The sequence below is a fragment of the Physella acuta genome, unplaced genomic scaffold, assembly GCF_028476545.2.
Source record: "Physella acuta isolate Inbredline_101_S28 unplaced genomic scaffold, ASM2847654v3 ptg000866l, whole genome shotgun sequence".
Taxonomy (NCBI): Eukaryota; Metazoa; Mollusca; class Gastropoda; family Physidae; genus Physella; species Physella acuta.
In genome coordinates, this window is record NW_026732383.1 from 20467 (window position 1) to 35299 (window position 14833).

Consider the following 14833-nt stretch of genomic DNA (forward strand, 5'->3'; position numbering starts at 1 on the left):
AATTTATATGTATACAAACTTATATACAAACACATATATATATAATTTATATGTATACAAACTTATACATACACAATTGTTTATACACATTAATAATATATATATACACTTTATGCTTATATGTGAGTATATATATAGGCCTACTCACTTAGTTTGACAGTATGCTATATACCTACATTCTCTATACACACAAAAAAGTTGAGCACTAGCCAGTCTGTTACCTTCAACTAAGTGGGACTGTTAGGGTGAAAGGTTTGATAATGGGAAAGACAAACAAGGAATGTCTGTTGTAAGAACTGATTACTGCAACAGACCCACCTAGTAGCTGTCCACCCCCACCCCACCACTTCCTTACACAGCCACTAGAACTGATTAGAAATCTCCCCCCCCCCCCCCAACACCACTGAAGGCGGGTCACCAAATTAGCCCTGGTAGTGATATCAGTCCAGACACCACACTCTATGTTGCCATTTGTCCCATTCCTTCCCTAACCTGATAACAGGTAGGAACGTCACTGACACACAGGTAAGTCTTGTAGTTTTTCTATCATTTACACTACCACAGGTAAGTCTTGTAGTTTTTCTATCATTTACACTACCACAGGTAAGTCTTGTAGTTTTTCTATCATTAACATTACCACAGGTAAGTCTTGCAGGTTTCTCTCATTTTCATTACCACCGGTAAGTCTAGTAGTTTTTCAATCATTTACATTACTACAGGTAAGTCTTGTAATGTTTCTCTCATTTACATTACCACAGGTAAGTCGCATGTTTCTCCCATTTTCATTCTCAAATACTCATTATATATACTAATAAATGTAATTATTATATATATACTAATTTATATGTATGTATATATATAAACATGTATATACATATATTTATATATATATATATGTATATATATATATATATATATATATATATATATATATATATATATATATATATATATATATATATATATATATATATACATTTATAAATATGTATATATATATACATACTCATATATATATATATATATATATACATACTCATAATTATAATTACATATATATATATATATATATTCACACACACGTATATATATACATGTATACAAACACATACATATATATATACATATAATACACACACACGTATATATTTATATATATATATATTTATTATATTTATATATATATATATATATATATATATATATATATATATATATATATATATATATATATATATATATATATATATATATATATATATATATGTTCGGTATCTATTACCACAGTGTTATGAAGACAAAAAAAAGTAATTACTTATCTTTCATAAATATTTCCACTATTGTATCCTATAAGTTCCCCAACCTGTTTGATTTTCTTCTCACCATTGTTTTGTACTCTCCCCTGTGCGGAGATCTGTAAATACACCTTGACCTATAATTATCCTGGGCTCTACAGCTACGCTTCAGCCGTTAATTAGGTGGTTTGGTTAGAAGTTAAACACGGTAAACCAAGGCTAGAACTTCAGCCAATCCTTTAATAACATTTCTTACTCATATGTCTTAGGCTGTCGATGTCTACTGTTGAAGTTTGTTGTTTGTCATCAAAATCTGAATATCTTTAGCAGTGTTTGTATCAGACTTGTATTCTGGGGGGGGGGGGGGCGCTTAAAACTTTTGGGTGGGGGACACAATTTTCCGTATGGAAATTGTCTTCGTTCCGGGTGGTGCGGGGGGGGGGGGGCGGGCTGGGTAGGCTCGGTAGACGTGTTTCGTCTTTTTTTTTCCATAGTCTTTGTCCAACCAAGAACAACCTACTAGGCAGCAGTTGTTTGATTTTGGAGTTGTCTCTCCTAGAAGAGTTGATGTCCCCAGCTATCGAGTGCGAGGGCTCGAGCTCGACTTTTGGGTTAGCAACCAGGAGCTTTACCGATTCGACCACGTCGACCTAATCAATTGTGAAATCCATTTTTTAAAACCAATATCTAGTTTAACCAATTAAAATTGTTAGCCACCATTAAAACGGGATCTAGATTTCCATCCGCGGACTTGCTTGTATACCAAACCAAAGCGAGTTTGGTCCGTTCATGCCTAGCTCTGTTTACCAAATTAACTATCGACTTTTTTCGGTCGTCAGGTCACCGAACGTGTAATCTCAACACTTGCAGACGTCGATTTAAATCGGGCGTTTATATACACAGATCTCAGATAAGATTCAATTAACTATCTTAGTTTGGCCGATGTTGACTGCGCGACACCTAACGGGTATATTTTTTTTATTGATTGCTACAAATAAAGATTAAATTATATCTGGAGTGGTTTTGTGTATTTGTAGAAAACTACAAGCTGGGGAAAAAACAAAGTTGTCCCAACATTGCCCCAAAAAAAAAATTCCCTTTGCCTCACAAAACTTCCTAGTTGGACATCTGTGTGCTAAAGAACTGCACTTTTTTCATGCTATAGATTGGTCTGGGTTTTTTTTTACGCAAGATCAGAAATGTTGAGTAAGGGGTCTTCCATAAATGCCGTCACACACATAGAGGGAGGAAGAGGGGCTTCAGAATTGTGTGACTATGTGTAACACCAATTACAAAATATACTGAGCAAAAAATGTTATGTTGAGTATTTTGAATAACTGATAAGTCATTCAACGACCAGGTAGGGGGTGACACCAAAATCTTATAATTTATGATGAAAACGATGCTTTTTCTACATGAATTAATTGGTGGATTAAGATAATGCGCGCACAAAGGGACGCTATTAGGCAAAACTGGGAGGAGTGACACCAATTGCAACTATATATAGGCCTATGTTGACCTTATATACATTTTTTTTTCGGGTGGAGTGGGTGACACCCGGCATAACGACGCCAATGCTGATGAATAGAAATGAGAAGATGCAGTATGATAATCCTTGAATCAAGGGCTGTTGGTCTAGGGATACTTCATAGTTGTTGTTTTTTTTCAGTTTAGTCTATTGTCAGATCTTGAGTTATGGAGATGGGGATCATCCCCAGGGTTGTGGCACTTTGTCCCTAGTAAATTAATGTAATTTTATACACAGGGGCGAAATCCTGACACCAAGACTAGGGGACAGCAACCATTTCTAGATGGAAAGATAATTTTCTACAATATTTATCTAAAAATTTAATTTGTTGGAAGTACTGTTATGTGGCAGGGAGTGGCCTAGCGGTAGAGAGCTAGACTGCTTGACCGTAAGTCTCAAGTTCGAATCCGGGTTCAAGCCAGTAGATCGTACCTGAGTCCACCCAGCTCTGACGGATACCTAACCTACGTTAGGGAAAGTAATGGCGGCTGGTGAACTCTACTTTACTTTCCCGTCAGGTTTAGAAGGGGGACTTTACTCTATGTTACTGTTAAGTTCTGATGTATTGAATCGCAGAAACTTTATTAAAGCCGCTGTTTTCTCATTCTTTACTAAACACAGTAGAGTTTGGTGTTTTTATACCTATAAAAACGAGCCACAATTCACATTTTAAAGTGCTGCATGCAGTCCCAGTTAGATGCTGGTCTGGCCATAGATTGGAAAAAAAAGCGTCCACCCTTGCCCCTGGCATAGAGGAGATAGCTAACCTCTGGTCGGATGGTAGAGCATACGACTGCTAACCCGAAGGACTCGAGTTCGAATCCTCATAGATAAGGTACCACTGGCACAGAAGAGATAGCTAACTTATGGTCGGATGATAGAGCATACGACTGTTAACCCGAAGGTCTCGAGTTCGAATCCTCATAGAAAGCAAGCATCCGTCTCTAGCACAGAAGAGTTGGTTGGCCATCCAATTAAACGGTACACTTATTGCACACCATGGGAAAGCGTGGTCGTATGGAACAGCATACGACTACTAACCCGAAGGTCACGAGTTCGAATCCTCATAAAAAGCAAGCATCCGCCTCTAGCACAGAAGAGTTAGTTGGCCATCCAATTAAACGGTACACTTTTTGCACACAATGGGAATACGTGGTCGGATAGTAAAGCATACGACTGCTAACTCGAAGGTCTCGAGTTCGGATCCCCATAGATAAGCAAGTGTCGCCCCTATCACAGAAGGGTTAGCTACGCCTCTGAACTTGTATTCCAGCAGTCCCGAGTACCCTACGCCAAGTGGGCTAACCTTTTATTTACACTGAACACTTCTCGTATTCCAGCAGTCTCCAGGCATCCAGAAGTTCCCCACTCTAGACGATGGACAACGCCCCCAGGGAGCCGCCGTCTCGCAGGAACAGCCTGGCGCAGCACCATCAGGCCCAGCACCACCACGACACCAGCGAAGACCATCACCGGAGGCAGGGTCAAGGTCACGTCGCTGAGCGAGGCCGACGGATGAGCCAAGCGTCGAAGGACACGTCCAACGCTGTATGTCAAATAAACATTTTATAAGTTTAGTAGTAGGTAAAAACAGAGGTGTAGCGAGGGGTGCGGACCGCACAGAGATACACCATTTGGGGGGGGGGGGGGGGGAGGGGGTTGTGACACCAAGGCAAAAAATTGCAAAATGCACAAAAGAAAAAACATCGTTACTATAAAATCTGCAGTAATGTGGCATATATTGAAATTATAGGCTAATGTAGGCCGACACATACACACACACACAATCATATATAGGTATGGGGGAGGGGGGGGGGGGGTGACCAGTGCCGGCGCGAGGTTTTTTAGCGCCCTAGGCAAAACTCATTAAAACGCCCTCTTTCACACAAATTAATTACTAATACACGTGAATTCCTTCGATTCCAGTTCGCAAACGTAATCACATTTTATTGAAATTGTCCACGAGTCTACTTTGTACTTTACCACATAGCTCCGCCTCCCCCCCCCCCTCCCCCCCCCCCCCCCCCACTTAGAAATTTTTAAGTGCTTCCCCCACTTCCCGGAAGAAAAAAAGTCAGGAAAAAAACGACTTAAAAAAAGTTCTTGTAGTGTTAGGCTCTCTGCAGTCCTCCCAAGGTGAGTTTCAAAACGGGACTTACCTGTTTTAAGCTCGACCGTCTTTAGTTATAATTGTAAAATGTCTATATTGTGTGATTATGTAACGAATTTTTTTGTTTTGGAACAATTAAAGGTTATAAATGTTATAGATTCCAGCCTAAAATTGTTAAATATGAATGCTTTAGGACAGTTTAGGAGAGGGTGAAAAATATGAAAAGACAATTAATTAGATGTTTAATTTACAACTAAGACTGTATTTCTACTAACATAAAGTTTTGCAATCTACAACGGCTATGGATGTATTTGTTTTTAAACTTAATAATAATGCCAAAAAAACCTACCAAACTGTTTTGTTTAGAACTTCAGCTCTATATAATTTTTACAATAGCAAATAATAACTTAAAGTTGTATTTATACGTAAGCGGTCAACCTAAGGTGCAGGAATTTTAAATGAATGTAAAGTTAAGCAACGAATTATCTCCCATTTGAAAATACAAATACCAAAATTTTATTCAAGGGAAATAACTTTAACAAGATAGCTAAATTAGCCAATTGTAACTAAGACAAGCTTAAAAAGCACAATAAAACTTTCTAAATTTCATTACGTAACAATTATAACAAGTCTTTTATATTAGCTGTGTAACCTTGTATAAACAATATATTTTACTTATTGAATACTTAACTGTAGGTTTTGTTTTGAAAGTCCCAAAGCAGTAGCTTTATAATAACATACTTCTATTCAACATTGATGACATACCTCAATTGTACTGCTTGATTGCGTAGTTGTGTCTACTAGCATAGAAAATTTTGGATCATACTTTTAGGGATCATTTCTAAAGTTTGTCTTGCCGGGACATTGAGCAAATGCACTAGAAATGCACTAGAAATGGACTATGCAACTATCACCAAAGTCAACAATGGGGTTGCGCCCATTTTTGTTCCCTCTAGGTCAGGGGTCGGCAACCTTTTGAAGCGGAAGAGCCAAAAGATGCAATTTACAACATTTTCCAGTTTTTAAAGAGCCACTAACATTTTTTTATTTCAAATATTTTATTTTTTTATTAAGATTATTAGTATTTGTGCAAGGAGCTGGAGAGCCGCATCTTGATATCAAAAGAGCCGCATGCGGCTCGCGAGCCGCAGGTTGCCGACCCCTGCTCTAGGTCGAGAGATCCGGAGAGGAGCCACCCGGACTACGGTTCGGGTGGCTTAATGAAAACTTGGGCCCAAACTCTTTCAGTTTCAGGTATCAAGACAACAATCACATTCGACGAGTCTGATGAAATAGCTCCTGAGCTCTTCGACTCGCCTACAGTAATTCAAGTCACCATAAAATCAACCAACCACCAGAACATCCCTGGTCACCTCTTGCGCAATATCATTAGCCCACACCAGATCCTGCTGCTCAACTATGGACGAGGGGATACCTGGTACTTCTCGTCCAACGAGTTTGATGTAGCGGATCTGGACGGCACCACAAAAACACACGGCACATACACTTTGAATTTCGACACTTACCACAAGGACAAAATCATCGGAACCCTTAGATGGGTCCCGCCAGCCCTGAGCAACGAAACACTGATTAAGGCACTGCAAACAGTCAGCAAATCTACACCTACAATAACCACAATCCCGCACACAAACAATCGCAGATTCACCATCCAGAACGACAATCCACAACACATCCCACACTACATCCAAATTACATACAAAGACACAACATGTAATATCCTCATCGCACTGTCAGGTGTGCGGCTCGGACAGACACTGGACCAACCACTGCCAATCATCAACACCCAATGTTCACCTGTCAACAATACAGGAACCAACTCAACAACCATCCTCACAGACAATTCTAACAGAACCACCTAGAGCACCACCCACACCGCAGCAAACATTGGTAACCCCTAACCTGTCGAACCAAAAAGCGATCCCAAGTACGGCTTACCCGAAGTCACCAACTACATCAACAAAAATCCAAAACACTGGAGAAACGCAAAGCCCAGATTCAGAAATAGATAACACCACGTCAATGAAAAGAAAAAATGAAATCAGCCCCACAGAACAAGGAAAATTAACAAAAAAAACTCGCGAACCAATCTTCGATCGCCTGACAAACACCTTAGAAACCCAGCCGCAACAAGAAACTACCACTGAACCAATTCAAATTCCCAAACCTTTAACTCCTGGAAAAGACAAGAGCTGCGGTTATTGCTTTCACAGTTTCAGTACTGCCAGCGAGTGTAAAACACATACAAAAACTTCCCATCCTGATACGAGTAAATGCCCGCATTGCAACAATCTGATCAAAAGCAGAGGAGCAATAAAGCACCACGTACTAAAACACCCAGACACCGCTGTCTTCCAGTGTGGATACTGCCTAACAAGTCTATACACCAAATACGACATAGAAAAACACCTCAACGACCAGCACCCCGACAACGACCCCTGCCACAATCAAATATTCTACATCCTCAACCCAGACAGATCCATTTCTTACATATATGCAGACGACAGAACATAAACAGCGAGAAGGACAACTCTTCAAATATGACACGCTATACTCACCACTTAAACGAGTTTTGTCAATCCCTCCTCATCCGGATTCCAACACTATCATTTTACTTTAACCCCTTTTACTGATTATCCCTTAAAATTTTGTATAACAACATATTATTATATAAAACAAATATGATAACCATGTACATACTTATTATTAATACGCTCATCCGGACAAAATGGTTTCATTAGATGATAAAATTTAGTAAAAAAGGTGTATACATTTGTAAATTCATCTTGATATGTTTTTTTTTTAAGAACATTTAGAAAAATGTAACATATGCTGATGTTGTTGCACTTGTTTTAAATTGCAAATAAAAGTTTTAAAAAAATAATTAATTTCACTTATCGAAAAAAAAATTAAACATGGTTCTTAGCCATTTGGTTGGTCAGCCCTTTTTAGGGCTGGCTGCCGGGGCAGAGAGGCGGTCAATCTAAAAAAAAAAAAAAGAAAATTTTGTATCCCCTAAATAAGGGACGTTTTTCAAAAAGTAAAATACGGGTAGCTATTTTAGCCATTGCTGGAATTATTGATTTAATATACAAAAAATTATAATTTGAAAAATCGAAGTTTACGGTTGGTCATACATTCCAATCCTATATAATATTATATATTAATACTTTAAGAGTGGTAATATAGATTCCTAAAAAAAACTAAAGATTTCAACTAGAGAAAGCCTACCTTTCTTTGCGGTGTGTTCCGTACTGAATTGAAATGATCTAACTTACGATAAACTCGACTACTCGATATTATTATACTCTACTACATTCACAACACATATCAAACTTCGATACCTAAACATAACTAGACTCGATGCGCCAGAACGACGACACAACCTCATCTAACCTCATCAAGCTCTACAAACAATACTCCCAATGAACGATTTCACTTGACCTACTACTAAACAGTCAATATAATTCGATACCTTAATACCACAAGAATCAATACTCTCGAACTCCAAAACTAAGATACTTCATCTTCTAGATTCTCATTTCTCTATTACCAACCAGATTCCACTAGATCTTCAACTACAAAACAGCCGAATAAAATGATGATACTTTAACACGTCCATACTTTATACCTACGAAACCATATTAGCAACAGCCTTCCGCCGTTACTCCCAAATCTAAACGATTCATCAAAACTTACCAAACAAGTGACAATACTTTGAACACCCCATCATTATAAAACTCTATACACCAGGACAGATTTCTAATTCAAAGTCAGAAAAAACGAGACTTACTAGCCCTATTAAAATAAGATAACCGTTTGAAATGTTCGAAATTTAATTGATAGTTCGTCCTGGGTGCCGAAATAGATCGCTACTCCTTTATAAAAGTTATTAACTACAAGGTACTTATTGATAATAGCTATTAAACCTTTATATGCCCCTCCCCCTAGAGATGGCGCCCTAGGCGACCGCCCAGTTCGCCTTATAAGTAGCGCCAGCCCTGGGGGGTGACACAATGAAGTGCCGCACCGGGTTACACCCGACCTAGCGACGCCACTGTCTTGGGTAGTTGGATGATGCACCGTACTTTTAAAACATGTTTAAAAAGTAATTCCTTTATGACAAACGTGTCAAAGTTTTTTTTTTTTCCGATTTAAAAAAATCTCCTGTTACCACTTTGGTTTGGAGTGGTGGATTAGACAAAAACTATAGATCTAAGTTTGTTAGAGACAATACATTTTGCTAGGAACCAACCGTTATCAAGAAATAAAAAAAAATTATTTGCTTTTTAGTTTTTATTTCATTTGTGTGAGTGTATGTGTGCGTGCGTGCTCGTGTACGTGTGTGCGTGTGTGTGTGTGTGTGTGTGTGTGTGTGTGTGTGTGTGTGTGAGATATATATATATATATATATATATATATATATATATATATATAATTATATATATATATACATATATATATATACATATACATATATATACAATATATAGCCTATATATATATATATATATATATATATATATATATATATATATATATATATATATATATATATATATATATATATATATATATATATATATATATATATACATATATGTGTGTGTTTTTCTCTCAGGGTCACAGTTTGCTGAGTCATCCGACGGAGCTGAGCCGACGACCGAGTCAACATTCTCACATCACGGAAGACAACTATGAGAAACACAGGCGCATCAGTCTCTACAGGTGAGTTATGTACCCTTGTATCACTCTCTACAGGTGAGTTATGTACTCTTGTATCAGTCTCTACAGGTGAGTTATGTACCCTTGTATCAGTCTCTACAGGAGAGTCATGTACCCTTGTATCAGTCTCTACAGGAGAGTCATGTACCCTTGTATCAGTCTCTACAGGAGAGTCATGTACCCTTGTATAAGTCTCTACAGGTGAGTTATGAACCCTGGTATCAGTCTCTACAATAGAGCTATGTACCCTTATTATAGTCTCTACATGTGAGTTATGTACCGTTGTATCAGTTTCTACATGTGAGTTATGTACCCTTGTATGAAACGAAGTGTGCTCTAACCATTTGTAATTTTGTCCAAGTAGGCTACATTAAGTAGCATCTTGTCCTTATTTGATAAAAAACAGACATTGTGTTTACGTGAGATGTTACATCTAAATACCTCAGCTAGACTTATATGAGAGAAAAAAAACAATCAAATTTTCAGATGTTTTTTCTGAGTTTCTTCTAAGAATAGGTGTAGAGATTGGTTTAGGCTAGAGGTTAGGCTTAGTTTTAAGCTGAAGTATATGTTGTATACAAAGACTTAAGGCTACTTTGTGGTAAACGGGTTGGTTTATTAAGTTTACTTTCTTAAAGTTGGTTTCCTTGTTGTTTTTTTTTTTAATCTATACACGGACCAAAACTCCTCTGTATGAACAAAGATATGTTATCTTGCTCACATTGACGTAAGTAATGTTGTAGATTATAATCAAAACAAGTTTAACGTAATTTTATTTTTTTTGTTTCAGTCTAAAAACCACAACCCACCGTGGCTATGGACGATCTCGGGGACTCCACAGAAAAGATGTAAGCCTGAAACAAACACCAGCGTAATATTTAAACTGACTTTTTATGCCGACGTATTTCACAGCGGGGTAGAGCGGTAGAGCATACGACTTCTTAGCTGAATGTCTCGAGTTCGAATCCCGGATTCCAGTTTGTAGGACGTCCTAGAGACCACCCCGCTCTGATGTGTACCTGAAACTCACGTTGGGGAAAGTAAAGGCGGATCGCTATTTTAACTGACCACACTGCCCCTTCATATACCGAGGTCACAGAAACATGTGACGTCATCTGCTACACCGACCGACAGTTTCTAAAGGGTAGTTTTATCATTATGAGCAATAAAATAAAGTAAAAAAAAAACATTCGAATTGGCCGGTCAGGATAACAGATGAAGTAGAGTTCATCAATAAATTGTCTGCTCAGAAGGAAGTGTTTAATAATATTTATTTTAAAATTTCGAAGATTTATTTTATAAAAAAAAGGAACAAAGTAGGTAATTCGAAAAAAAAATTCTTTAAAAAACTTATCTTTAAGAATTGCCTAAGAATAATGCCTGCCATTTAAATGATGCCGTAACAACTACTATTTTGATTTTCCCCCAACCCTGATCCTAAACAGTACCTTTTCGATAATACCCCAGTCCAAAAACTAACAAGAACTAATTGGATAATTCCCCAACCCTAAAAAGTACCACTCAGATTACTCCCTAAACCTAAAAAGTATTATTCGATAACCCCTTAACCCTAAAAAGTACCACTCATATAACTCCCCAGCCCTAAAAAGTACCACTCAGAGTTTGTTCCAGGCAGAGCCCCCCCCCCCCCCCCCCCGAAGAAAGTCTACCGCCCCTCCCCCAGAACGAAATGGAATTTATATAGTAAATATATACTTTTAACAGTGTCCGCCCCCCCCCCCCTTCCCTCGGAAATTTTAGTCCGACCCCCCGAAAGTTTCAAGTGCCCCCCCCCCCCCCCCCCGAGAAAAAAGTCTGGAAGAAAAACTGGGATCACTCAGATTACTCCTAAACCCTAAAAATTACCACTCATATAACCCCTTAACCCTAAAAAGTACCACTCAGATAACCCCTTAACCCTAAAAAGTACCACTCAGATAACCCCTTAACCCTAAAAAGTACCACTCAGATAACTCCTTAACCCTAAAAAGTACCACTCATATAACCCCTTAACCCTAAAAAGTACCACTCAGATAACCCCTTAACCCTAAAAAGTACCACTCAGATAACTCCTTAACCCTAAAAAGTACCACTCAGATAACCCCTTAACCCTAAAAAGTACCACTCAGATAACCCCTTAACCCTAAAAAGTACCACTCAGATAACTCCTTAACCCTAAAAAGTACCACTCAGATAACCCCTTAACCCTAAAAAGTACCACTCAGATAACTCGTTAACCCTAAAAAGTACCACTCATATAACCCCTTAACCCTAAAAAGTACCACTCAGATAACCCCTTAACCCTAAAAAGTACCACTCATATAACCCCTTAACCCTAAAAAGTACCAGTCAGATAACTCCTTAACCCTAAAAAGTACCACTCAGATAACCCCTTAACCCTAAAAAGTACCACTCAGATAACTCGTTAACCCTAAAAAGTACCACTCATATAACCCCTTAACCCTAAAAAGTACCACTCATATAACCCCTTAACCCTAAAAAGTACCACTCAGATAACCCCTTAACCCTAAAAAGTACCACTCATATAACCCCTTAACCCTAAAAAGTACCAGTCAGATAACTCTTTAACCCTAAAAAGTACCACTCAGATAACCCCTTAACCCTAAAAAGTACCACTCATATAACCCCTTAACCCTAAAAAGTACCAGTCAGATAACTCTTTAACCCTAAAAAGTACCACTCATATAACCCCTTAACCCTAAAAAGTACCACTCAGATAACCCCTTAACCCTAAAAAGTACCACTCAGATAACTCTTTAACCCTAAAAAGTACCACTCATATAACCCCTTAACCCTAAAAAGTACCACTCAGATAACTCTTTAACCCTAAAAAGTACCACTCATATAACCCCTTAACCCTAAAAAGTACCACTCAGATAACCCCTTAACCCTAAAAAGTACCACTCAGATAACTCTTTAACCCTAAAAAGTACCACTCATATAACCCCTTAACCCTAAAAAGTACCACTCAGATAACTCTTTAACCCTAAAAAGTACCACTCATATAACCCCTTAACCCTAAAAAGTACCACTCAGATAACCCCTTAACCCTAAAAAGTACCACTCATATAACCCCTTAATCCTAAAAAGTACCACTCAGATAACTCTTTAACCCTAAAAAGTACCACTCATATAACCCCTTAACCCTAAAAAGTACCACTCAGATAACCCCTTAACCCTAAAAAGTACCACTCATATAACCCCTTAACCCTAAAAAGTACCACTCATATAACCCCTTAACCCTAAAAAGTACCACTCAGATAACTCTTTAACCCTAAAAAGTACCACTCATATAACCCCTTAACCCTAAAAAGTACCACTCAGAGTTTCTTCCAGGCAGAGCCCCCCCCCCCCCCCCCCCCCCCCGAAGAAAGTCTACCGCCCCTCCCCCCGAACGAAATGGAATTTATATAGTAAATATATACTTGTAACTGTGTCCGCCCCGCCACACCCCCCCCCCCGGAAATTTTAGTCCGACCACCCGAAAATAAGTGCCCCCACCCCCTAGGAGAAAAAAGTCTGGAAGAAACACGGGGACCACTCAGATAACTCCCCCTAACAAGTACTCTTGACATAACGGTAACTAACGACGCGTCCACAGCACGACTGGCAGAGCGTGGCGACTTCCGGTGACCTGAACCCACCCATCGAGTACGAGAACACCTACAAGCTCGACCCTGACAGCGGGTTTAACCCCGAGAGGGTCGAGGCTATCATTAAAAAAGTCCTAGAGGACAACCTGGCAGGACAAAAATACGACAAAAATTTGATGGGGACAAGATGTCTTATCTTGAGCGACATCATTAAGGTTTGTGAGTGAGTGTCTGCGTGTGTGAGAGTGTATAACAGTAATTTTTCCATGCATCTCCGCCCCTCCCCCCCCCCCTCCGGAAAAAAATCTGGAAGAAAAACTAGTGTATAAGTGTCTATGCATGTGAATTTCTGTGTGTATGTGAGTGTGAAGTAAATGTGAATGTGTCACATTGTTTCTGTGTTGTGAGTGTCTGTGTGTGATTGTGTGTATTGGTGTGTGTCTATTAGCGTCTGTGAGTGTCTGTGTGTGATTATGTGTGAGTGTTTGACATTTTTTATATGTGTGTGAGTGTATGTTTCTGAGTGTGTTTGTATTAATGTTAGTGTTTGTGTGTTATGTGTATGTGAGTGTGTATATGAGTATATATGTGTTGTGTGTTGGGGTGAAGGTCTTTTTCTATTGGTAAAATGTTTAAACTAGCGCTCATCAAAATGCAGGTGAAAATATTTTATAATGGGAGGGGGTGGGAAAGAAGAGAATCGCACAATTTATTTTTTTAATTCAGTACTACTGTTTCTAAAATTACACTCTAATTAATTAATATCTCTAAGTAATTAGTTCTTCATTAATTATGATTTTTACCAGGAAAAAGTCCGCCAACTGAAACTGAATCGATTCAAAATTGTATGCCTGGTTTTGATTGGAGAGGTAAAGAACCAATCGCTGATGGTGTCTTCCCGCTGCCTATGGGACAACTCGTGTGACAATTTCGCATCCTACAATTACTCCAGTGGCAACCTCTGTGCTGTCGGCATGGTGTTCGCAGTTTACCAAGAATAATATAGTAGAGAAAAAAAAATGAAACAATTTCGCATCTTATAACTGTGGCAACTCTGTGCTGTCGGCATGGTGTTCGCAGTTTACCAAGAATAATATAGTAGAGAAAAAAAAATGAAACAATTTCGCATCTTATAACTGTGGCAACTCTGTGCTGTCGGCATGGTGTTCGCAGTTTACCAAGAATAATATAGTAGAGAAAAAAATTAAACAATTTCGCATCTTATAACTACTCCAGTGGAAACCTCTGTGCTGTGGAATGGTGTTCGCAGTTTACCAAGAGTAATCAGATAGAAAAACAATGAAAAGTATTTTTGCCTTTCTATTAATGTTGACAGAGCAATCTTCACTGTCAAAATGTTGCTTCACTTAACATATATCCATAAAACACATATTCCGTCCAAAAGATATAAAAAGATATAAATTATAATGAACAATACATATCATTTAATAAATATGTTTGTTTACAAAATAAATTTTTATGTGTTTCGTAATTGTTTTGAAAAAAAATATAATTTTGTGCGGACGAATTATTGAATCTGGTG

General features: G+C 38.3%; 1 protein-coding gene across 1 annotated transcript; it reads left to right on the top strand.

The window, feature by feature from the left end:
* The first annotated feature begins 620 nt into the window (after nucleotides 1-620).
* LOC131952322 (dynein light chain Tctex-type protein 2-like) lies at nucleotides 621-14320 on the top strand. The gene is made up of 6 exons (XM_059314933.1): nucleotides 621-642; nucleotides 4164-4371; nucleotides 9573-9679; nucleotides 10467-10524; nucleotides 13299-13505; nucleotides 14097-14320. Exons 2-6 carry the CDS (start codon nucleotides 4201-4203, stop codon nucleotides 14289-14291), a joined length of 738 nt encoding a protein of 245 aa, XP_059170916.1. The 5' UTR covers nucleotides 621-642; nucleotides 4164-4200; the 3' UTR covers nucleotides 14292-14320.
* The last annotated feature ends 513 nt before the right edge of the window (nucleotides 14321-14833 follow it).